At 37.4% G+C, this 26,224-nt stretch overlaps 1 protein-coding gene across 4 annotated transcripts in view; it reads left to right on the forward strand.

Annotated features, from left to right (window-relative positions):
* The window catches only part of ERBB4 (erb-b2 receptor tyrosine kinase 4), a 942,903-nt gene that overhangs the window by 645,323 nt on the left and 271,356 nt on the right, over positions 1–26,224 (forward strand). For all 4 annotated transcript variants that reach the window (XM_087949416.1, XM_087949418.1, XM_087949415.1 and 1 more), the window contains exons 5-7: positions 10,930–10,995; positions 16,735–16,853; positions 21,773–21,914. In XM_087949416.1, the coding sequence (XP_087805542.1) occupies positions 10,930–10,995; positions 16,735–16,853; positions 21,773–21,914 (327 nt within the window). The remainder of the gene's footprint in view (positions 1–10,929; positions 10,996–16,734; positions 16,854–21,772; positions 21,915–26,224) is intronic.

The raw sequence follows: 26,224 nt of genomic DNA on the forward strand, positions 1-26,224 counted from the left end.
AGAAGTAAGCCCCAATGAGTAGTTTACATAGGATTATGCTCTTTGACAGTTCTAGTTTTAAAGATTTTGCACTAATTGACAATTCACATAACAAAAATTATAAAATGATAGCTAAAAGAACAACCTATGATTCTGAAATAAATTACCCAGTTAAATCTTTATTGATTAGCCCTTGGGGCGTATCAAAGTACAAAATTCCAAAAACAAATTATTACTAAAATTTGATAAAAGCAATTTAAAATGGAATGGGATGAAATACAATTTTAAGTAAAGTTGGAATAAAATACAATTTACAATGAAATTGGAATAAAATACATTAATTTAGGGTATAGATAAAATATGATAAAATTATATTTCAGTGTCACCCCTGCAATCTACCCCAATCAGTCCCACATATGCAGATCTCAACTGAACCATTCTGTTATCTGAAAAATGTTTTCATATGAGGAATGATTGCAGGAATTGGTTATGGCCAGTCTAGAGAAAAGAAGGACTAGGGATGACATGATAGCAGTATTCCAGTATTTGAAGGGCTGCCACAAAGAAAAGGGGTCAACTTATTTTCCAAAGCACCAGAAGGCAAGACAAGAAACAATAGATGGAAACTGACCAAGCAGAGAAGCAACCTGAAATTAAGGAGATTGTAAAGGTTAGATAAACTTTATCAATGGAGCAGCATTTAAGCTGAACTAACAATCAAATAAAATATAAAAGCAGGAAAATATGTGTCCTTGGTTCTCTAAAAATCTTTGAAAGAAATTAGACTCCCTTGATGTCTACAGAGAATCTGTTCCAAAACTTAGGGATAGTGACTAAGACGATCTGTACTTCTGACTACATAAACCTATGGCATTCAAACCCGGAGATTTCCTAATTAAGTGTGAACATTAAGAGCAGTGTGAACATTAAGGTGTTTGGGTACAAAAGTAGTTTTTTAAGTCATATGCCAGCAGAAGACATCTCATGATGAAATTCTAAGATGAATAAAAGAAGATCTACTCTACCTGACTCTGTGGTTTCTTCCCCAAACCCCAAAAACTTTAACCTTAGACTGTCTACTATTGACCTCACCCCTTTCCTAAGAGGTCTGTAGGGGGTGTGCATAAGCACACCGACGTGCCTACCGTCCCTGTCCTATTGTTTCTTTTTATTTTTCCTATATGTATCCATTTCATGTATTCATAACTATGTTTATACTTATACCTATTATCTTGTAAGTGATTGACAAATCAATCAATCAAACAAACAAACAAACAAATAAATAAATAGATATTATGGATCTCCTTTAATGGATCTGCTGCAAGACTATCCCTCTCCAAAAGCTACACTCTGCCCCTACATGACCATTTTCACTGCGGCTTTCAGAGAGACTTGGCAAATTATCTTACTGGTTTGTTTTTTTAAAGTTCTATCCATAGATCCCTGGATGATTTCCAGTTCACAGCTTAATTTGAAAGGCTGCACCTTGGGATATTGATGGCTAGTGCTACGTGAAATATAAGGCTCGCTGCAAAGATCTGCCTGAGAGATAGGCTGTCTGTGGCAATTTCAGCAAAGTATTGAGGCTAGCTATAGCAAAAGCATGGGGGCAGAGTTGGACCCTTCTAGTTCCATAATAGACAGCAACCAGATAGGATGACCAGGCCAGATGGATTAGTATCAGCTCATAGATGAGAATCCATTTGAAGATTATCAGTGAAGAAAGAACTGGGCAACTTCAGTATGAGTGATGGCAATAATGGGAGGGAAGCCAGGATTAAGCAGCCAGTGGTTACTAAGATAGGCAGCTCTGCATGGAAGGTGTGGTGAAGCCATGGGTAACTTGGGGCTCCAGCGCAGCCTATATTAAATACAAATAACCATTTTTGCCATGGGAGTATTTTCTTCCCAATCATCTAGGAGACAGAGATATCACTACTCCTATGGTAATGAGTAAAATATTTATTTATTCATTCATTTTATTTATTTATGTACGGCACAATCAAGGAGACTCTTGATGATTTATAATGTATTCATAAACAAAGCTGTAAAATATCCATGATATCATACATATAAATAAAAATGAAAACACAAGTAACAAAATAAAACACAAAATGAAGATAAGTAGTCAGCACTTATCTTATAAACAGTTTTAAAATCAGTAAAATTGATGGTTAGCTTTTATATTCCAAATGTTTTCCAGAATAATTATGTTTTTAATAACTTCTAAAAAACCAAAAATATGAAACTTGACTGAGTTCCTACAGTAGGCCATAGCAGAGCATAATCTTTATGACAGAAAAGCAACACTCACATGTCTTCTGTGAAATGGGTGACCAGTGGACATTTCTCTCAGGATATTCTGCATTCTGGATTAATTGAAGTTTCAGGGTCGTATTAAAAGGAAGCCCTGGATGAATGATGATAAGGGTGCAAGGTACAGTAGTGAGAATGTTGTACTTCAAACAAGACCACTGCTGGCATACCGAGCAAAGCTGCCATTCCCCTCCCCCAATCATGGTTTCCATCTGTTTATCAAGTAGTAGTCCTCAGTTCAGAAGGTCAATGGTAATGTTATCACATCAAGGAACTACAGTGAAGACATCAAAGAATCTTGATGAAAAAACAACAACAATAAATCTGATGAAAAAACAGCAAGTTCAATTTCAACCCTTTCAGAATCTGTCCACCTCCAGGCTCTTGTTTAAGGCATTGGCAGCATTTCCCATGTAGCTGAAAAGTCTGCTTCCTCTAGTAACTTCACTCTGATTAAAAGTGCTCAAGGAGTGATTAGAGTTAGGTTAAATAGTTGCCCCATTTGGATGGATGGATGGAATTAAGGAGGGCCTTTTTAGGAGACTGAAGCATCGCCCCTCCTGAAGAAAGATGATGAGCCCCAAATTTCCATTGCTAAGCAAGGCAGTTGTTAACTGAGTCTTGCCCCATTTTACAAACTTTCTTGCCATAGTTTTTAAACGAATCACTGTAGTCATTGAATTAGTAACATGGTTGTAAAGTGAATCTGGCTTCTCCATTGACTTTGCTTGTCAGAAGATCACAAAAGATGATTACATGACCCTGGAACATGGCAATGGTCATAAATATGAATTAGTTGCCAAGCATCCGGATTTTGATCATAAGGCAATAGGATGCTGCAATGGTTGTAAGCCAAGGACTACTTGTAGCTTTCTTCCATATTGTTATGAAAGCAGTGAACTGAATAAAACCTAACCCTGAATGTAATATCTTGCCTTGTCTTGGATTGGTCCATTAAAAAGCAATCTGATCAGATTTCACCCAATGGTCTGGATTGCAGACTTTTCTAGTGGTTATGAACTGATAATCTTACCAAAGTCTTTCTTACCTCTCCACCTGTAAGAAGAAGTTCTATAGTATAAACCTTATGACAGAAGATGAGTCAAATATACTGAATTAGTTTATTTCTTTCTATGCAGAAAATTGCATTAGTAAAATAAATCACAGGATTGGAATCTGGTCCAATATCTGTTGGGCACCTTATTATTAGCAAATAAAGCAAAGCATGTTTTCTTTCAATTTACATGATATATGACCTTCAAAAAGACTTGTGATAATTTATTTCAAAGTTCCACTATCTACACTTTCAGCACCTCATTTTGCCTGTATAACAGTGAGAAGAGAAAACAATAAAGCCGACACTTTCAAGTTTCCAATAAGAAGAAAAGACAGTTGGCAGGCTTCTTCTTGCTCTACAGTTAAATATCTCTATTTAAATGCAAATTATCATCTGACACTACAAAAATAACATAACAGGAAACAGGTAGACATGTCAAAGTCTGTTAAAAATAACTTGTGTTTATTTTCAGGAGAAGATAAATGTGGTGGAATTTTTATTAAGAATAATATCAGCACCAAGCTTTTGTCTGGATATGGCAGTTCCGTGATATGTTGATTAGTATATCATTTATGGAGCTTTCTTGAAATACTGCCCATTTCTGTCACTTGGGAACAGAGTGACAGCATAGGTTGCTTTTCCCATCTGTTCTCCAGATATGTGGATTTAATTTCCCTGAATTCTCAGCACTGGCTTTGCTGTCTGGAGCATCCTGGAATCTGAGGGCAGAGTTGAACATCTGTAGATCTCTGTTTCAGAAAATAAAGCATTCTTTAGAATATTTTCTATGTATAGTTCTTGCACCATTATTAAATCACCAGTTCCTTAACAATCAGAGTGTGAGGATTGTATAACATTTGGAAGCTTGGCTATTTGTGCTTACATTGAATGACTGAAAACAGAAAAATGTAATGCCATCAAGAAGATTAACAATTAACATAATGGTTAGCATGAATGGGCATGTATGATGGAGGAAAATGTCCAGGACAAAGAGATAAAATAAAATAAAGAAAACTAGGTTTGGGACATCTGTGTGCCAAATAGTGAATTATCTATTTGCACTTGAACAGCACTAGTGCTGTCTGTCTGTCTGTCTGTCTGTCTGTCTGTCCCTCCCTCCCTCCCTCTTTCCCTCTCTCTCTCCTGTCTGATCTATATGTCTCCTTTTTATGGAATCATAGGGCTGGAAGGGACCTTGGAGGTCTTCAAATCCAACCCCCTACCCAAAGCAGAAGTCCTTATTCCATACCTGACAAGTGGTTGTTCAATCTTTTTTTTGAAAAACCCATTACTTTCAGTATTGGAAGACTGCTATCATGTCTCCCTCAAGCCTTCTCTTTATTAGATGAAGAGATTAACATATTTAGCCTAGTTCTCGTAGACATTCATTGTATGGTCTAGCCTCTAGACTCCTTATCATGTTTCTTGCTCTTCTCTGCACTCTGCACCTTCTCTGCACCTTCCCCTTTTTCTTACACATTGAAAGAAACATTCTTTGTTATCTTTGACATTTGTTGTGAGTCTTACTTGATTTCGAGTTTTAGCATTTTTGACTCCATGCAGATTCGGGCTATTTTGTTGGTAATCTTTTTTAGTTATGTCCCCTTCTTTCCATTTTTTATACTTATCCTTTTTGTTGCTCAGTTTGTCAAAGGCCCCTTTGGGCAATCATGCTGGTTTCAATTGGAGTCTCTTTTTTTTCCTTCTCTGTGGTACAGGTAGTCCTCCACTTACAACCATTCATTTAAAGATCATTCAAAGTTATAATGGCACTGAAAAAAGTGAGTTATGATATTTTTTCACACTTACAACTATTGCAGCATAGGAACTTTGGTGGTGCAAGTGTTCAAATGCAGTATTGCAGGCTAACTCCTGCCCACAGCCTGGAGTTCAATCCTTATGGGCTCAAGTCAGCCTTCCAACCTTCCAAGTTCAGTAACATGAGGACCCAGATGTTGGAGGCAATATGCTGTTTCTGTAAACTGCTTAGAGAGGGCTGTAAAAGCACTGTGATGCAGTACATAAGTCTAAGTGCAATTGCTATCCTCATAGTCGTGATCAAAATCCAGACACTTGACAACTGACATGTGTTTATGGTTGCAAAGTTTTAGGATCATGTGATCACCTTTTGCCACCTTTTGACAAAAAAGTCAATGGGGAAGCAAGATTCACTTAACAACCATGTTACTAACTTAACAACTGCAGTAATTCATTTAACAACTGTGGCAAGAAAGGTCCTAAAACGGAGAAAAAATTACTTAACAACAGTCTTACTTAATGGAAATTTTGGGCTCAATTGTGGTCATAACTTGAGAAATATATGTATTGTTTTTATTTAGGTCTTTATTATCTCATTTTCTAGAGTTTTTGTCTTGAGTTGTTTTTCCCTCTAGGAGTTCTATTCATGGAATCCTTCCTAATCTCTTTCTTAGTTTGTTGAAGTCAACTCTCTTGAAGTCTAGAACATTAGTCTAACTATGTTCAGTTATGTGTCTCTGCATTATGGTGATTAGTAATATGGTAAGGTCACTTTCCTCCAAAGTTCTTATAACTTCCACTCTATCAACCACTTCGTCCCTCCTGGTAACAATTAGGTGCTGTGCAACTGTCCCTGTAAGGCCCAGACTCTCTCCCCATCAGATGATAAGAATGAACTTTTGAAAACTGGGTATTTCAAAAGGAATTCTTTATTGAAAAGGAAGATATCCAGGGGATGTTCAGAGCAGGGTCTAATATGACTCCAAGCATGCAGCTTAGATAAAGGGAGTTAGAACCCCTACCCTTAGTCCGGTGTGGATTTCGTCATTACAAAGAAGCAACATGTTAATTCCCTTCCCCCACTTTTTTCTTGGAATGTAGTTGAGAAGAGCTTCCCAGGAAGCTTCTTTCAGAGCTGGAATTTTTATGGCCCCTTCTCCTCTTGCTATCTCTCCAAGAGGTGACGAGTTTCCAGGCATCTGGGCTCCAGTCCCCAGTTGTATATCATGTGCAAGTTGCACAGATTCAATACAAAAATTAAGATATTCAAGTTACATCAAAAAGGATTACTTGTATCAACCCCCCCCCCCTTCTTCTTCCATTGAAGAATGGCAGATACACGGATCGGACAGTCCCTCTAGTTCACTTTTCCACCTTTAGCAAGACAAAGTTGTCAGCCGACACTTTAAAGTATTTGATCTCCCATTCGCTGTAGTGTTTATCTCCAAGTTGATGTTGGGGTAGTTGAAACCCCATGTTATGGTTTGTCGACTGCCAGTGGAGATGGCAGTTGAGTCAGATGAGTCAGAGGAGAAGGGGGAGGGTGTCTGGGTTACCATTGGAGATCTGAGGAATAGGAGGTCTCAAAGCCAGATGCAGAGCGGGACCTGTGTACTCATGCTTAGGTGGAGAGACAGCTGTTCTCAGGGCCTAAGATGAGTCAGGGGGAGGAACAGCTGGGCCCTGTCCTAGATGCACATATGCGCAGAGAAGTGCAGAGAGGAGAGCATGCAGAACTGAGGGCCATCTATTCAGGAAAAGAAGGAGATGTTAGCAAGCCTCTCCCTGGGTGGGATATAATGGGACAGAACACCCCATCACCACATTGGTGTGTTCTCTGCACATACCAGCTAACTGATTACCAAAAAGTTTGTCTATTTCTTCCACTTGGTTGGGTGATCTGTAGTACCCACCTATGACAATGTCATTTATTTTTCTTCTGAAATTCACCAAAATACTTTAAAGAAGACTTTCCTCCTTGGTATTGTGTATTTTGCTGGCAATTCTTTAGATACAAAAGAACTCCTCCTCCTCTTTTGTCAGGTCTTCTTGTTTTGAACAATTTATAGCATTCTAGCAATATGTTCTAATCATGGGTTCCATCCTACCAATTTTCAGTAAAGCAACACTATTTTACTTGTCCTCCTGAACTAGGACTTCAAGATCTCCCTGTTTGTTCTCCATACTTTGAGCTCTGTGTTTTCTTCCTCCATCTCTTGCTGTATCCCTAAGTGTCCCTTCTTTCTCATCAGTCTCTTCCTCATTGTCTGATTTGTTGTTTTTGGGATTTATGCTTTGGGCTTGGTCCTAAACATTGTTCTCCTTCCCCTTTTAGTTTTATCTAAAGCCTTTTATATGAGCTGGCCAGTTGTTTTCCAAGCACATTGTTCCAAGTTTTTATTAGGTGCATCCCGTCTCTTACCAAAAAACTTTTCTGTGGTAATGTAAACCAAGGTCTAAAAATCCAAAGTTCTCTTGACAGCATATCCCTTGAGCCAGTGGTTTATGTCTAAAATTCTCTGCTGGGTATTGGGTGTTGACCTATGGTTGACAGTATGAAAGAGAAGACGACCTGTGCCTCATATTGTTTTTTTCCTGTCTAGTTGCTTTTAATCCATAGATACTGTTTCCAGACTCTTGGTTGTACTGGTCATCTTAACATGAAACAGGGTATTTTCTCTTCCAATCCAATAAGTTTGCACTTGGTGCAGATACAATTTGGGTCACCCAAGGGTAGGAATTTATATATGGCACTTCTATAACTCTGGTTTCAATAAAAATATTCTTGAAAATTACAATTCTGTTCAATACAAAAGAAAATCAGAGAAAAAGAGAATCATTTGATTGCTAGTGATAGTCAGTGTGGAAATAAGGGGAAATAAGACTTGTCCATATTGAATTGGATTTGAGCCCCAAGTCAAATTGGCCTTATGAATCAGTTTAAGCAGGAAGTGCTTTCTTATTCACTAGACTGAGATCTGAGCCTTTCTTTTGGATTATGTCATAATGAATTGAAAAGATTATTTAAAGCATAGCCTTATCCAAAAATAGGATTTAATTTAATTTAATAGGAGCAATAGGATTTAATTTTGTCAGAAGCATAAGACTGTATTTCAGCGGGCAGTATTCCCTGTGACATTCAGTTTCTTCCTTTTTAAACTGAAATATATACTATTTGGATCGGGCAAAACTATTTTCCTCATATATGAGAGAATAGGTCTTTGCAAGTCTTTACTTACATTTATGTATTTATTCCTTATTACTTTTATATAATGTCATAATTCTTCACTATCTCTTTACTCTCCCTCATTCCTAAATAACTTTTTTTCTAAGGCAATTTGGTGCATCAAATTTTCTTATAGAGTACATCAGGGGATGTTTAATAACAATTATCATTGTTCCAGGTTAAAGTTCTGTTCTTTGTGCCAGATGGTATTCCTTTCATCTTGATCAGAATGGGCTTGCATGTTAGAACTATAATGGAAGTCTTGATCCCAATAACCAGATGCCAGGCAATAGCAGAAAACTATATGCAGATATTAAAAAGTTTTCATAATTGCTTCAAATGAATCTTGGGCCTGATGTTTTTAAAGAAATGGTTAGCATACATGTGCAACTGTTGTATAACATAATTAGTAAATTCTAACAATATTATGTGGTTCTCAGAAAGTGAAGACATTTGATTGAGTATATATATATATATATATATATATATATATATATATATATATATATATATATATATATATATATATATATATATATATATATTATGAATGAAGGCAAATGAGTATATGAGTATATATTCTACATGACCTTGTGTACTTCTTCAAGTATATTTCTCTATAGAGCAGAAATATTTATACTTAGTTGTAACATTAAGGAAGGTAATTCACACCAAAACAGTTCCAAACATTTAAGCTATTTTACATGTTAAATATTTTAATCTGTGTCTCTTTAAGAAAAAGAAAAGAGCCAAAGTTTAGGGTCCATATTTTGAAATCTGAGTCAATTTTTCACTTTATCGCAGAATTTTTGTTTGATCTCCTGGCCAAAAGTTCATGCCTTAGCTCTCCTTAGAAAATTTGCTTTCTTCATCATTTATGGAACTTGGGGTGGACCAAAAAGAGCCCAGAGAAAAGAAGTTTATATTCTGTCATTTCTGAAATTCAGTACAAATGGGGAACATCAACAAATGAACAAATATACAAGTTTAATCAGCAAACATAATTTTAAGGAGATAAGTCTCTATTATTTTGCATAGGAATATAACTTTCTCCTCAAAATATTGGCCTGGGACAGGACTGGTGATTTAACTGCATAAAGAAAAGAAATTTAGTCCTTAACAGGAGCTGCCAGAAAGTGGCATTACAGACAAGATGTTTCAGTCTGACATTACAAGCAACTACCTGCTGTGTGTATCAAACTATGGTTGGACTTGCTATAAAACATTAATCAATTGTCAGAGATGCCTGTCTGCTGTCATTATCCAATGGTTTCTGGCAAAGATGAATTCAGGTTACATATTACAATAAGCATCCATTAAGGAAAAATAGTTTTACAGTGGGACCAATTATCCAAAGATATGGTAGGATCCTCTTAACTGAGTGTATCCAAGCAAATGTCAGCTTTGGAAGTCATATTGAGAGTCAATGCTCCCACGCTGTCACAAGCCTGAGAAAGTGGGAGGGGGGATTCAATTGAGTAGCTCTAAGTAGACAAAATAAAATTCTTTTGTTAGTTCAAATTCATTGAGTATGGCGCAGAATGAAATAATAATCTTACTTGAGGACAGATTGTGATTGGGCAATGTGATGTGATGATGGCCAAGCGGGGATGGATTTGTAGTTTTGAATATTGCAAGGAAGCCTGTAAGCTTTCAGATTTGGGGTTCCACATATGTGCCAGTTTACTATCCAAATAAAGGTACCTTTGAGATATGTCTGTCTTGGAGTTACTGATCGGAATGGAGGTTTGCTGGAACACTGACAGCAAGGCTAGATGGCCAACCAGGATGCGTTAATTTGGGCTCTTGTACCGAGCAGGTCATTGGATTCAATGGCCTGAATGGCACCTTTCAGCACTATGATTTTACAATTCCAAACAATACAGTGGACTTTCCACCAGTTTTATTTCTAAAAAATTACTCTAGAGCCAAAGCCTAGGTGCATTGTTGAAAATAAATATGTTGCTTTGGACTGGTGCTTTTATCTAGCATTTTTGTCTCCCATGAATATGACTATAATTTAAAAAAAAAACTAAATAAAATGAAATCAGGGAGGCACCATCCCTGGAAGGTGTCAGGGCAGATGACTGTTAGTATACTAATGCTAAACTGTAAATATTGGATCACAGATTTTAGGCCTTTTCTTTTCTTTGGACATGATAATTTCCTCTCTCTACTTTACCTTTTTTCTTATTGTTTGGACATCTTACACAAATATAGAGTTGAAAAAATATTTTAATAGTTAGGCATTTAAATTTCTACAGAAGCCATCTAAGACAAAATGGTACAAATAGGATCCATAGTTCCATCATAAATTACCTTTAATTCATATACAGGAAACATGGCAAATTTTCCAAGGAACCCTTTCAGTTCCCTATATTACATCAGTGGGAAAACATTAATTATCTGATAAAATTTCTGTACTAGATTACCTAGTATTACCTAGAGAGTAATAATTAATAATAAATTATATAATAATATTTCCACACTAGATTACCTAGTATTACCTAGAGTTCTTCTGAGATGAAGCTTAAAGGCACTGAAGAAAATAGGCGTTCAATAATCTCTTAATTTTGTTCTATTTTTTCTAAAGGTGGACAGTGTCACAAATCCTGTGGAAATCGATGCTGGGGACCTTCAGCAGATCAGTGCCAGAGTTGTAAGTATATTTGAATAAGAAATAATTTTAAAGTGAGAAGAAAACATTAAGACAAACAAAAAATCATGCTGTTGACTTATTGCTGAAATTTTTATCAAATAATTATGTTATGAAAGGTTTTTTTTTCCCTCATTGACATAACCTTACTATGATATGGAAATAAGCAGTACAGTCCTTAAGTAGGAAAACAGACTGTGCCATAATTCAGACTTTAACCTTTTTTTTTTTTTAATAAGAAAGCAATGGAAATAAAAACTATCCCACAACCTTTCTACCTGCTTTTCAAGGAGTTTTACTAAAGTCAAACAGCCTGCTCAGGAATCATAGAAAATTCCCCACAACTAGAAAGTGCGCAGAAAGTAGAAAGATGTCAAAATAACGTGGTATTTGTACTAGATATTAGATATTATCTAGATATTATCTAGATTACCTAGATATTATCACATTGATTTTAAAGTCTGCACCATGAAAGTGTATACATGTATGATTGCTGACATATAGGAATCCGTCTTACTGGAATCACTGGAAATCCAAATCCTTAGTAACACGAATAACATAGCATCACTGAGATCTTCATGGTTACAGACACAAACAAGGGTGGGATTCTACTGGTTCGGACTGGTTCTATAGAACCGGTTGTTAAGATTCTGTGCAGTTTGGAGAACCGGCAAATCGTGCCCCTGGCTGCCCCTGCCCCTCTCTGCCCGCCCCTCCCCTCCCTGCCCAGTCTTTCTCTCTCTCTTTCTCTCCTTCTCTCTCTCCCCACTCCCTCTCTCTCTCACACACACACCTAAAAATTTAAGAAGAAAGGGGAGAAAAACTTGGCAGCATAGACAGAAACTTTGACCCTAACTCTGAGTTTTAATATAAAGAAATATCTTCTTGATACAAAGAAAAGAGTTGGCGAATGATTTACTCAGTGATCTCTATCCATCAGGATCTTGAAAAAGATTCCTAAATCACACACAAAAAAATAATTTCTGAATTAGTTCATTTTTCAAGACAATTGATAAATAGTAATATGGATAGTCCTTGACTTACAGCCACTTTTTTAGTGACCACTCAAAGTTACAACTAGTTATTTACAAGTTCTCACACTTACAACCAACACAGCATCCACATGGCCATAAGAGTAAAATTCAGGTACTTGGGCAACTGTCATGTATTTAAGATGATTGCAGCATCCCAGGATCACATGATCGACATTTGTAACCTTTCATTCCCCCATTGAATGTGTTGGCTTCTGGTGAGCAAAGTCAATGGGGGAGTTCATTTAATGACCACATTCATTTCTGGAGAGCAAACTATTCAATTGTCATACTTTTTGGTGGGGAAAAAATGGACCACTAATCATTTCAGATGATTTTGTAGAAGCATTTGTGAATTCAGTAATGAATTAGGAATACTTCCCAGCCTTGCATTTTAAATTGGAAAATGATTGAATGCATTTACAACATGTGTCTCCTTTTCTTTGAGATGAGTATTTCAGATCTCTGAAGTTGGAAACTAACCTGGCAATTTCCTGAAGGCCTTGTGGTGAAAATATGTATTTATTTGGTTATTTATTTATTTAGTATCCTATCAGTTCCTTAAAAGACAAGAATCTTATGGTTCTGAAGACCCCAAGTAGTTGAAAATGCTTAATCAAATTGATGGATGGATGGATAAATAATATGTAATATGAAAAAATAAAAGATTAACCAAAGAAAAAAATAATTACATATATTTCCATAAGATAAAGACAAGTGCATGTGAGCAAAAAACTGAACAACACCTCTAGATCAATTATGTGAAGTTAGCATTTTAACTAAAGAACATCTTTAATTAAAATCCTAGTGTTATACTAATAACTTTACATGTCCCTCTTATTGATTTCAGCTATTTTCCATTTCTATCCCTCTTGGTAGATTTATAATTCTATGTAATAGAGAATTAAAGGAAACATTTACAATGATTAATTACATGCAAATGTGTAACCAAACTAAGTAATCCAACTATTCTTACCACTTTCATAAATGTCCCTGGAAACCAGTGAGAAGGCAGGCCAAGAGGCATCAATTTCCATTGTCTTCTGTTCCCATGATGCTGGAGAACAGATAGATTTAAATACCAAATAAGTTATTTTTAGTAGTTATGATCTGACCCATTATGTGCATCAGCAGGGCTCCTGTGATTGTTGTGTGCTCATTAAAGCACAGGGACAACTCAACTAATTTATAAAAGAGAGGGATGCATGCATGTGTGTAAATATATAGAGAGAAAGAAAGCAATTCAGAGTAATGAGTTACTATGGAGTTGTTATTATTTCCATTTTAGGCACCACTTGACTCCAGAACAACTCTGGGCGACTCACAATATAACTGAGAAAATATGAATAAGGGGAAAACAGATAAATAAAGAACAAGTAAAAACAGAGAACAAAATTGTGAAATTTCCCAATTACCAGAAAGCATGTGCAAACACTTTATTCTTACATTCTAGGCACAAAGTATGCATAAGCAGGATCCAGGAAGCAAGAGAAGATTTGAGTGACGATTAAAAATATCAAAATACAGAAAGCAGATTTAGTTATTTTAGGAACACAAGGTATATTAGAGGAATAGTAATTCATTCTACCACAGAATGCTCCCATAAGAAATGCCAAAGCAGAATGCTGAAAGTGGCCTCAGTGAGTTTAGCATTATTATTATTGTGACAATTCTCAGATATTAACAAAACAGCCAAAAGAATCAAGACAGACCCTGATGTTGGTGATTTTTAAAAACTTGTTCTGGCCCAAAGGTTAGTCAAAATATGTAAATTACAGTAGTTAGTCATGCTAATGATCTATCTTAACGTTTTCAGACACTTCCACAGTGAGAAGAATTCTGCCAATTGATGCCAAGCAGCAAGGATTAAATAGGTGGAAGTCTTGCAAAGAAGATACGTGAAAAACTTAGGTATAGCCATTTTTAGGGATAGCCATTTTTATCTGAATTTCAAGAGAAGGAAAAGAGAACTTTCCAAGGATATTCTCAAAGTACTAACAAAGTCAAGATGGTGGCCACAATAGTATGATTGAAACTCTGCCTGTTTTATGTACTATACATGGCCATCATTTTGGCTGCAGACCCTGGGACTTCCTGTCGTATCTTAATTGCAAATGGGCAGGAATCAAAACCTGTTTCTTAATACAAATTCTTACAGAATAAGAGGAAATGATTCATGTCAATTCATTAATAAAAACATTAGTGAGAGTTTCTAAGAATGTTCCTAATTCTGTAATCTTGGAAACCTGAATACTAGGGATGGCAATAAATAGATTACAAAAAGTATGAAGTTTAACTCTGAATTTTGTTCAAAATATCCATTTCTGTGAGAGGAGTTATTTAAAAAGACTTGTTGCAGTTAAACATTATTATCTGTTATTGTATATGTCTTCCATTTTTAATATTTAAAATTGTATCAGTGTGAATGTAGCTAGTTTACTTCCCTCACTGTACCTTTATCTGTACCCTTATCTTTATAGTTATCGCAATGTCATAAGAGCCAATTACATATTTTGAATGTCATAAAACATGTAACTGAAATATACTTTTCTGGGATTTTATCTGATGTTAATCAATATCTAGTATAATGTATTAAACTATGTAACAAAAATGCTGATTGAATCACAGAAGAGATACAAGGTCTGCCCAGAGGATTTACAGCCTCTTTCTAGCCTTAAACTTGTTTGTCAAAAAGCAAGTTTTACTAAAACCATGCTTCTAAACAAACGTGCATAAAACTGAACACTGATTTTCACTTTATGTGTTGCAATGAATGTACAGAACAATCTGGTCACGGAGAGCTGAACTAAGTCTAGCCTTAGACCCTAGTTACACCAAACAAAACTCAGAACTAAATTGAAGTGTGGTCTATAATTATTAGCTTCTTTTTTTGAGGTTTTATGATTATACAGTCCTGGACAAAATTCTAAATTCAAGATGGGAGACAGAATAAAGAAAGACACTACTTAAACAAAAGGAAAGCTAATTCTGTTTACAAAAGATAAAGAAGTAAAATAACATACCAAACAGCCTACACTTAATTATCTGAACACAATTCTACAATAAAAAGTAAAAATGGATCATTTATAATTCACCAGTTTTACACTGAATGAAAGACAAGGTTGAAACCAACACAAAAACTGAGGAGAAATTTGGAATCATTTTATTCTTGAATACTTTATTTCTGGCTCAGTGTTAACAAATTGACAAATTCTGATTTGGCTTGGACCTGAAGCATATCTTCCTGTCTCCCCAGTAATTTTTGCAAAAAATCTTCAGGGATATATTATTTGCTTTCACTTAATTAAAACTCTGGAATGCTCTACCTGATTCAGTTGTCTCAGCTACAAATTTTCACACTTTCAGTCACAAATTGACTTCTGTGGACCTTACTTTACACTTAAGTGGTCATTAGAGGGGGCGTGCATAAGTGCACTAACGTGCCTATCGTCCCCATCATTGTATTTTTATTCTCTTATTCTTGTTCTTGTTTTTGTTTGACCAATTCCAATAAATAAAATAGATCAGTTTAATACAAATTCAATTCAAATGTAACTGAATTCAGTTCAGATGTAATTCAATTCAGTTGAATTTTTAAAAAGGTTAGCTTGTTGCTAGTCTCTTATTTCCTTATCTGTGGTATTAGTAGAAGGATGTCAAACTGACCTGTGAATCTGGCCCACGAGGTGCTTAGATCTGGCCCACAGGAGTGCCCTGGAAACAGTGAAGGCCTGTGGTGCATCTGCCCGCAAAAACAGAGCTTTTTGTTTTCGGCTGCAACTGCCTCCTGCAACCCTCTGCCAGGGAAAACAGCTCAGGATGGCTGTGCATGGCTGGCAGAGCGCTCGGGCCACCACAGGTGCCCCCAACATGAGTGATGTCAAGCTGGCCATGCCTACCCTGCCCACCTCCACCCGGCCCCCTGAGGTCAAACACAAAACTGATGCAGCTCTCAGTGAAATCGACTTTGACATTCCTGTGTTAGTATGTTTCTATCAGTATTAAAAACAATAATAGGATTTCTTATAAATGCATAATTGCAATTTAAATATCCAGAGAAATAACAGATCAAGAAACAAATAGATTATCATACTTTATTTTGAACCAATCTGCTTCTCATCCTGGAAACTTCAGATCTTGCTTGCTCTGGCTTAGGACTTTGACTCCAAATGCAGTAGCAATGGCAGAGAAGAGAACAGTTTGCAAGCAAGTGGCTTTCAACAATGTTTTAAATGAACTTTGTTTTTAATTTTCTTTTGTATATTGTTTGTCACTTTTTTAAAAGAAAAAATCAGAACTAAAAGTTGGAAAATGTTGGTCCATTCCCACAAGTGCCTGTATATTAGTGATTAGATTAGAAGATATTTAATACCTTCATTTCACCACCACCACTCTGTATGTAATATGGCAGTGTATAATTAAGGTAAATAAATGCATTTCATTATCATTTTAATGAACTTCTCCATGAGCTCCAGTGCTAATGATAAGCAGTTTGATTAGATCCCCATGTCTGCATTTTCTCCCACTTTACTTGAAAAGATATTTGCTTTAATGTTCACCTTTTTTTCTGCCAGGTCATCAAATAATTGGTATGTTTGGAAGAGCGCCTCATCAGTTCTTGCCACTTTGTGGTCTCTCAGTCCATTTGCAGCCTAGGCTATGTTTCCTGATTTCTCCTCTGATCTGTTTGCTTTCCTTCTGCCCTCTCTAGTAACAAAAGTGGTGTGTGCGGAGCAATGTGATGGCCGATGCTATGGACGTTCTGTCAGCGAATGTTGTCATCGAGAATGTGCCGGAGGTTGTTCCGGACCCAAAGACACTGACTGCTTTGTAGGTTTCAAAAGTCTTTCTTTCATACCACTTACTGCATACATTTACTCCAAGAAATTGGTAAACATGTTTTGGACTTTTATTATAGCGCATATAGCGTGTAAGTTATCCAGCAGAAATCTTAGCATTCATATTTTCTATTATGTTCCTGTTACCTACCAACTTATTTCACCCATTAAAACATTTATAAGATTTTCAACTAGAGATTTGAAGTCATTGGTGAGAATTTCACCTTAAGTGAAACTGCATTATTTACTTGCCTAAAATTAACAGCTTATAGATATGGGCAATTCATTTAGAACTTTGATTTTAAATGAAATATAATGCATACATCAGAAATAACTTCAATCATGTTTCCCTAAGAACAATCAATAACATTTTCTACCTAAGAAGACAACTTCCATTTCTTCCTTGGAGGTCTGTCTCCTATTTGAGGCAGCTTCTGATTTCACTCCCAAGACACCAGGAATGCGCTGCTGTACTTATGTCCAAGCTCCAGTTGCTTGGGCTTATTAGGGCAGACATTGTGTCCATGGGGACAGCAATCTTTTTCTCATTAGCCTGGTGGAATTGTGAAGAAAACATTCTCTTTTTCAGTCTTCACAAGGAAGTCCTCTGCTGTGAAAGGGAGGTATTAGGTATTGAGAAGTATAAGAAGTATGAAATCTATGAGAATCCTGCCATTTTATTTTATTGTTAGCAAAGTCTTCCTAAAATCCATTATATGTGTGAGTTTTTGAGTGAAGACCATATCCATTTTAATTTTATATCATTTTACCTATTATGGTCATTTTTATGGCTCTTAATAAGATGCAGATGCTTTAATTCCATTATTTCGTTAAACATAAGTTTATATTTCATTGCAGGAGGTTTGCTTGCACAGGGAACATAAATATAATCACTACCACAATAATAATGGTTAAAATATTTTTTGGCAACATTTGAAGTTGAAGAACCAGTTGAGTACATATTTGAGAAATTGGAATTAGGAACTGCTCAGATGAAGAAAATAATAGTTATTTAATTCCAGAGCTAAAGTTAAAGTGAGAAATCAAATTCAAAGCTGGATTTGTAGATATATATCTCAAGGTGGGGCTTGAATTGAAGAGCATAAATTGGGAGATAGTTTCAGAAGATGAGATTCAAGGCAGAATCTCTTTCTGCTCTAAAGAAAACTATTATCTCTAACCGAAAGCTGCCACTCACTGGCATCACTTTATCATGCAACTAGCTCAATACCTGTGGTTCGGTACAAAACTATGTGGTTCGGCTTAGTTTTTTGGGAGGAAAATAAGTGGGAAAAATCTGTCTCTGCCTACCAGCACTCATCGGTATTCATCTGGCTAGTGTCATGTCACTATGTGAGAGAGTTGAGGGCTGTTTGGAAAGTGAAACAGTATTTGCTGTGTGAGCAAGAAGGAGACAGCAAGAAGCTTGGGCGTGGCTTAGCTTAACTGTTCTATACTAAAACTGCTTGATGCTGTGAAACTAAAAATGAAACTCCTCTGCTTGTGTTTTGCATTTGGAACAGATTATTTTTCAGGTGGAGAAGGGGAGTAGAACTCCTTAGTATCAGAGCGTGTTAATAATAATATATGAAACACTAATGCTCTGATGGTCATTTCAAAAAATCCTTTCTTAGTGAGCACCTAGAAGCCAAGAGGAACATGTGCCAAATTTCAAGTTTGTAGGCTTTATGGTTCTGGAGATTTTGTGATGATGCACAAATGGTATTTCACTTTTATATATATAGATTTCAACTCCTTGTGTCACTCTACCATCAAATACTTGATTAAAATCAGAAATGAAAAAACAGAAGAATAAGTAATACAGGTGAAACTCAAAAAATTAGAATATCGTGCAAAAGTTCATTTATTTCAGTAATGTAACTTAAAAGGTGAACCTAATATATGAGATAGACTCATTACATGGAAAGCAAGATTGTTCAAGCCATGATTTGTCATAACTGAGATGATTATGGCTTACAGCTCATGAAAACCCAAATCCACAATCTCAGAAAATTAGAATATTGTGAAAAGGTTCAATATTCTAGGCTCAAAGTGTCCCACTCTAATCAGCTAATTAAGCCATAACACCTGCAAAGAGTTCCTGAGCCTTTAAATGGTCTCTCAGTCTGATTCAGTAGGAAGCACAATCATGGGAAAGACCGCTGACCTGACAGTTGTGCAGAAAACCATCATTGACACCCTCCATAAGGAGGGAAAGCCTCAAAAGGTAATTGCAAAAAAAAGTTGGATGTTCCCAAAGTGCTGTATCAAAGCACATCAATAGAAAGTTATGTGGAAGGGAAAAGTGTGGATGAAAAAGGTGCACAAGCAGCAGGGATGACCGCAGCCTGGAGACGATTGTCAGGAAAAGGCCATTCAAAGGTGTTGGGGACTTTTACAAGGAGTGGACTGAGGCTGGAGTCAGTGCATCAAGAGCCACCACACACAGACGGATCCTGGACATGGGCTTCAAATGTCGTATTCCTTTTGTCAAGCCGCTCCTGAACAACAAACAACGTCAGAAGCGTCTTACCTGGGCTAAAGAAAAACAGAACTGGTCTGTTTCTCAGTGGTCCAAAGTCCTCTTTTCTGATGAGAGCAACTTTTGCATCTCATTTGGAAACCAAGGACCCAGAGTCTGGAGGAAGAATGGAGAAGCACACACTGCAAGATGCTTGAAGTCCAGTGTGAAGTTTCCACAGTCTGTGTTGATTTGGGGAGCCATGTCATCTGCTGGTGTTGGTCCACTGTGCTTCAGGGTGTCCAGTGTCAACGCAACCGTCTACCAGGAGATTTTGGAGCACTTCATGCTTCCTTCCGCAGACGAGTTTTATGGGGATGCTGACTTCATTTTCCAGAAGGACTTGGCACCTGCCCACACTGCCAAAAGCACCAAACCCTGGTTCAATGATTGTGGGATTACTGTGGTTGAATGGCCAGCAAACTCGCCTCACCTGAAGCCCATAGAGAATCTCTGGGGCATTGCCAAGAGAAAGATGAGAGACATGAGACCGAACAATGCAGAAGAGCTGAAGGCCGCTATTGAAGCATCCTGGTCTTCTGTACCACCTCAGCAATGCCACAGGCTGATAGCTTCCATGCCACACTGCATTGAAGCAGTCATTGCTGCAAAAGGGGCCCAAACCAAGTACTGAGTACAAATGCATGCTTATACTTTTCAGAGGTCTGATATTGTTCTATGTACAATCCTTGTTTTATTGATTGCATGTAATATTCTAATTTTCTGAGATTGTGGATTTGGGGTTTTCATCAGCTGTAAGCCATAATCATCACAATTATGACAAATCATGGCTTGAAATATCTTGCTTTGCATGTAAGGAGTCTATCTCATATATTAGTTTCACCTTTTAAGTTGCATTACTGAAATAAATGAACTTTTGCATGATATTCTAATTTTTTGAGTTTCACCTGTATGTCCCTTTGGTTAGTGTAGCTAGGAATGGTGGTATAATTCATCATCCTATCCCATATATAAAAAGGATGCATAGGTGGGCACACCTTGATTTCACCCTTAGAAAGATTGCCTGACCAAAGAGAAAGAAAACCCTGTTACAATTTTGTAGCTTTCACTCTGCTACCCCAAATTGAATGGATTTGAATTTTGATGAAAGTACCTAAAATGATGAACCAAAAAGAGTTGAGAAAGGACAGTTACCTTCCTTTGGCCAGCATGTGTTTATTTAAAGCTGCCCTTAAAGGCGAAAACTTTGTGGTGAAAACATGAAAGTTAAATGGAGTAAGATACTAGGGAAAAAATGGCAGTTTATCAACTGGGTATTATAAAAAATGTAAATATAAAGTGTAAAATTGTGCATGTTTTCTTTAGAAGAAAAAACTTTCAGGAACTAATTTAACATTGTTAATTCTGTAAAACTATTTGGTGGAACCTTAACCTTTTCCCAGTGATGGTTACCAGATTCTGCCTTTGTGTATGTACCTATTTTTTTTCAGGCCAGGAGAATACCAGTTATAGACATTGTATTTTCCATTGGGTTTGACCCATATAGCCCACCCTTATTCATGAACATTCAGGGATCTGAGTGAACAAGCTGAGTTTTTTCTTGAACCCAAAATAGGCAGATTAATCTACAATGAACTTGAAGCCATCCTATTCAATATGACTTTTTTGTGTCTGTGGCCTGGAAAAGGCAACTAAACAGCACTTGATAACAGGTAAAAGATAAATCCTGAGCTGTGCTGGATCCTTTATCTGCAATTCAGCTGAAGGGGCTGTCAGATACAAGTTCAACAAGATCTGGAAAGACAATAATGGATAAAAATGGAATTAATGGAAAGAAATAAGTGAATAATTAACAATATTTCAACACAATGAATTAAGAGATGTTCTAACACAGACTGCTTTCTTTAACTTATAATACTCTGCTGTGAAAATTGCTAGGTAAGACACACATCTATCTTTCGCTGTGTGCTGGTAAGTATTCATTTATGTGAGCACTCTTCAAAGCAAAGAAATGTGTATTTCTGCAGTTTTACTATTTCAGCAGATTTACTCACAAAGAGTTCTCACGAAGTACAGTGAGAAATGAAATTAAACTGAATGTAAATAGGTTTCCAGCTTTTTTGTGCTTTCCTTCATCAGTTTGATATTTAGTCTTGCTAATTTAAGATGTCTTTCATCATAACATTTTTTTGCTTTTGTCCAGTGTTCATCCAAATGTCCATCTGAACAGAATTGGCATTTTCCTTTTGCATATTAAGTTGATAGAGGTATTGCTGTCTTCACTGCCTTCTTTATAAGTTCTTTCTATCTAGAGTTGCTAATAGCCAAACAAGGTATTCCTACAGTTGTAGTCAGATTTTACTTAACATAATGTCAATTCATTAATGCCAATGAAAACTCTGAGAACAGTGCTGTTTCTTCACTTTCAGGCTTGTATGAACTTTAATGACAGTGGTGCCTGTGTCACCCAATGCCCACAGACTTCAGTCTACAATCCTGCCACATTCCAGATGGAAACCAATCGAGATGGCAAATATACTTATGGTGCTTTTTGTGTTAAAAAGTGTCCACGTAAGTTACAGCAGGATTTTTTTTTCCTCAGTGAGACACCTTTATTATAAAATTCTTAAGAAATTATTGCAGCCAAGTTAAATATGAAATTGCAGTATTAATTCAAATTAATAGTTTTAATTTGAAAATTAGTTTTAAAACCAATGGTTTTATTTTGAATGTATATATTATTCTAAGAACAGCATTTTGGGAGAGCTAAAATAAGACCTTTTGCTTAAAAACTAAAACTGTCTTAAATATTATGGGTTTTATAATCAAAATGTCAGATTACTTGCATCCCATAATGTACAAGAACAGCATGACAAAAGTCAGATTTGGAGAACTTCCTAACCTTTTAATTTTCCTTAAAAGGTTTCATTTTTGTTTTCCATAAAGTATAAGTTAAAATTATATTTATGTTTGCCCTTCTCTTGGAATTTTGAAGTGCGATCTGGTAATGTCAGTCATCGCAAATTTATTACTATTCAAGAGTGCTCACAATTTTGTGTTAGAATTGTGTACCCCATTCAGGGGTGGGCTGCTGGGGGTTCACGGGGGTTCAGGAGATCCTCTAAGATTCTGCACAGTTTGGAAAATCCCTAAATCCCATTCCTAGCTGGCCCCGCCCGCCCCACCCTGCCTCTCCCCTCCCAGGAGTCCCCATGCAGCCCATTTTGGATGCAAATAAGTGCAGGGTCCGCACAGAGGCTCGGGGCGGGTGAAAAATGGGCTTCCTGGAAGTTTGGGAAGGCTGGAAACAAACCTGTTTCCGTTTTCCAGAGAGCCTCCAGAGCCCTGGGAGGCCATTTTTGCCCTCCCAGAGGCTCAAGGAAAAGCCTCCGGAGCCGGGGGAGGGCAACAACGCCCCACCACCATGGTGCAGGAGGCAGACTAGGCCACGCCCACCCAGCAACTAGGCAGAGAACCCATTGCTAAAATTTTTGAAGCCCATCCCTGACCCCATTCAACATATTAAATACATTCTGGGATTGGTGTGCTCTGGGTATGCTGGGACTTTTCCATAGAAAACTTGCACTTGCGTCATAATAGGGATGAATCCCAGATCTTCTTTTGACGTTAAGTCAAGACTTGGTCTCGGCCAGGAGACATATGCTATGCATATGCTAGATCAGAATCATTTTGCCTCCTCAGGCATGAGAAAAATCCCACCGAATGCAATGAGGTAGATCAGAAATGTATCTTGAGTTATTTGTTTCAAAACCTGAAATAACAAAATCTCAGACAGGTCTCCAGAGAAATGCATCCAATCATTAGCCAAGCAAAAACAATTGAAGCTGAATGTGAGACATAGAGTATGGCTTTCAGAAACTTAGACTGAATGGCTTCTAAAGTAGGATCATCTGTAACATTAAATTTCTCACACAGGAGTTTTTTTTACCTTGACTTGAACTGCATTATCTATTGTGGTTGAGCAAATCTACTAGTCTCCCACACCACAACCACGTTGCTTTTGCTCAGATATAGATGTAGTTAGTAACCCATGATTTTAATCTGTCCACTGCCCGGAGTTTGACCCTGACCGGCTCAAGGTTGACTCAGCCTCTTATCCTTCCGAGGTCAGTGAAATGAGGGCCTGGATTGTTGTGGGCAATATGCTGACATTTGTAAACCACTCAGAGTTTAAAGCACTATGAAGCGACATATAAGTCCAAGTGCTAATGCTATTGCAATGTTCCTCTCACTATCAGTGTATGTTACCAGATTGGTAAATTCCCAAAGATAAATAGGCAGGGAGATAGATAGATATGCAGGAAGGGATTTTTGTGTGTATCACTCACCATTTTAAGTGTGATGCCTTCCTCTCCATCCAGAGCATTAAGCTACATTGGTATTATAAATGAAGTTTGGTGGAGAATTTTGAATAGATGACAGAGTTAAAGACCAAATTCTACCTTAAAGGAATTAAACCTATCCCAATTTATCCCATTCATCTCTGGCTTTGGAGATGGGGATGCCAAGTGGAGCATAACCTTACAAAATGAGAACAGGTTTTGAATTACAGAAGCTTTCTTGTTTGATGCTGAGCTTTCTGCCCCTTTAACTAGAAGTGCAAATTTATCTCAGGATGATCTGTTGAGTGCTTGTCTGTTATGCAGCAGATACAATAACGAGGGGTGGGTAGGTAATGTTGGTTACTCTATTAGAATAAGTTGGCAAAATGAATTAGTGGGGACTGCACAGTGAGGGGTCAACCTGACCAACCTATTCCTTTTTTTGCAAATCTCTGAAATAAACACATTCCAGGGCTTTGCTACCAGGCATAATACATTTAAACCACTGATTTTTTTAAAAACTTCTGGCTTTCAGCCAAAAGCTATTACTTGCTTCTGTCACAGGCTAAGTATTTTTTTTTAATCTGCTCTGAGGCAATTCCCCAAAGTGTGAATAGCCAGGTGATAATGGCCACCCTAGACTTGATAAAATGTGTCAGTGAAACTTTGATTAGGCTCAGGCCTCAAAGCTTTTAAAAAAAATGAAGATTTAGGGCAACCTTTCACAACCTTCCACAAGCAAAATATATAGGTGGGGGGAGAGGAAGGGAGTGGATGTTCTTCACAGTAGGAAGTCCCTAGGATTGTACAATATGGGAACAGAGGAAAAGAGTCAGCTTTAAGGGGTGATAGGCATTGACTATGGTTGTGTTCAAGAACATTCAGAAACATCTTTGGGGCATCAAATCTGAAGCATGGCATATCCTTAATCTACTGTATACTACTAAAACACTCACTGTCATGACCTTTAATTGGATGAGTGGTATATCATAGGCTAACAATTTTTGAATCAGGGTAGCTCAAACTTACAAAATGGGGTCAAAATCTGGGACCCATGACACTTGAGGGAATGAAATTTGGGGAAGTAGTGGTTGTGCTATTGGCCACTGTTGAGCTGCTGTTGCAGTCACATGGGATTCCATGACCCATACAGCATCTTGTACACAAGCCCAAACATTCTCCCTGTGTGGGTTCCCTGTGTGCCTTTCCTGATCCACACACCACTTGTGCACATTCCCTTCCCAACCCAAGTGGCACTTCTAATACACCTTCACGTTCTGTTCCTCAATCGCATTCCCATGCACCCCTTCAATCTTTCCCTCATCTGGCAGCAGTCACTTTCAAGTTTCTGCTGGCTTCTCCACAGATTCTCTCTCTCTTCAAACTTCCCACATAGGAAGTAAATGGGGAAGCTGGAAAGATTTGGAGGGAGGGAGGGAGGGAGGAAAGAAGGAAGGAAGGAAAATTTCTGAGGCTCCCTGCCAGCTTCATACAAAGAAATTCAACATGGCCATTCAGTTTTTCTGATAATGGTAAAGAAATACCTCTGAAATGATGATCCACCGGGGCAGGGTGTCTGGTACAGCGGTCGCCAACCGGTGGGCCGTGAGAAAATTTTGGTGGGCCGCAGAGAAATCTCACCCCTAGAGCACCCCCCCAAAGCAATTAATCCAGGCTTCATAGAAACACAAGGTTGCTCAGGCCACATGGCCCACGGGAATCCTTCTCGCCCACTCACTCCTTACCCGGCAAACTTGTCTGCTAAGTTGCTATTTTTCCTTTTTCCGACCATCATCTGTTCTGCTGTGCTGGGAGATTTAGATTAGCTAGGAAGCAGGAAATGGTTGGATTTCTTGCTTTCTAGCTAAGCACAGCCGAACCTCCCTTAGAACTGAAGGTTTGCTTGCAAGCAAATTCAGTGCAGACTCATGGCAAGCAAATTTGAGAGACTGAGCTAGCTGATGACAGATAGATAGATCACTGAATGATTCTGTGAGCAACTCAATCTGCCTGCTTTGCCTGATTTTGGATAAAAGTTTTTTTTAAAAAAAAATATTCAATATTTACATGCATGGTGTGTTGTGAGTTAATTTTATGAGTTTGCTTGCAAACAAATTTTATGTGACAGACTGAGCTAGCCAATGGCAGATAGATAGATTTCTGAATGAATCTGTGATTCTGTGAGCAACTCAATCTGCCTGCCTGCTTTGTCTGATTTTGGGTAAAAGTTGCTCTTTTTTTATAAAAAAATTCAGTATTTATATAAATATTTATATTTACATACAAGACATGCCCAGCCAGTCACATGACCACCAAGCCACACTCACAAATTAGGCCATGCCCACAAAACCAGTTAGTGGTCCCTTGGATCTAAAATTATGAGTTTGGTGGTCCCTGAGGTCCAAAAGGTTGGTGACCCCTGGTCTAGTATATAATACAATAATAAATTGATTATTCAGCTGTGGGGAGATAAACTTGTTTCATGTTTGCAGCTAATCTACAACAGTTTAATCTTTCATTGTTTTTAAAGAAGTTCAG

The sequence above is a fragment of the Notechis scutatus genome, chromosome 1 (assembly GCF_049901735.1).
Source record: "Notechis scutatus isolate UNSWTSFEM ecotype Mainland chromosome 1, rNotScu1.2, whole genome shotgun sequence".
In the NCBI taxonomy this organism is placed as follows: domain Eukaryota; kingdom Metazoa; phylum Chordata; class Lepidosauria; order Squamata; family Elapidae; genus Notechis; species Notechis scutatus.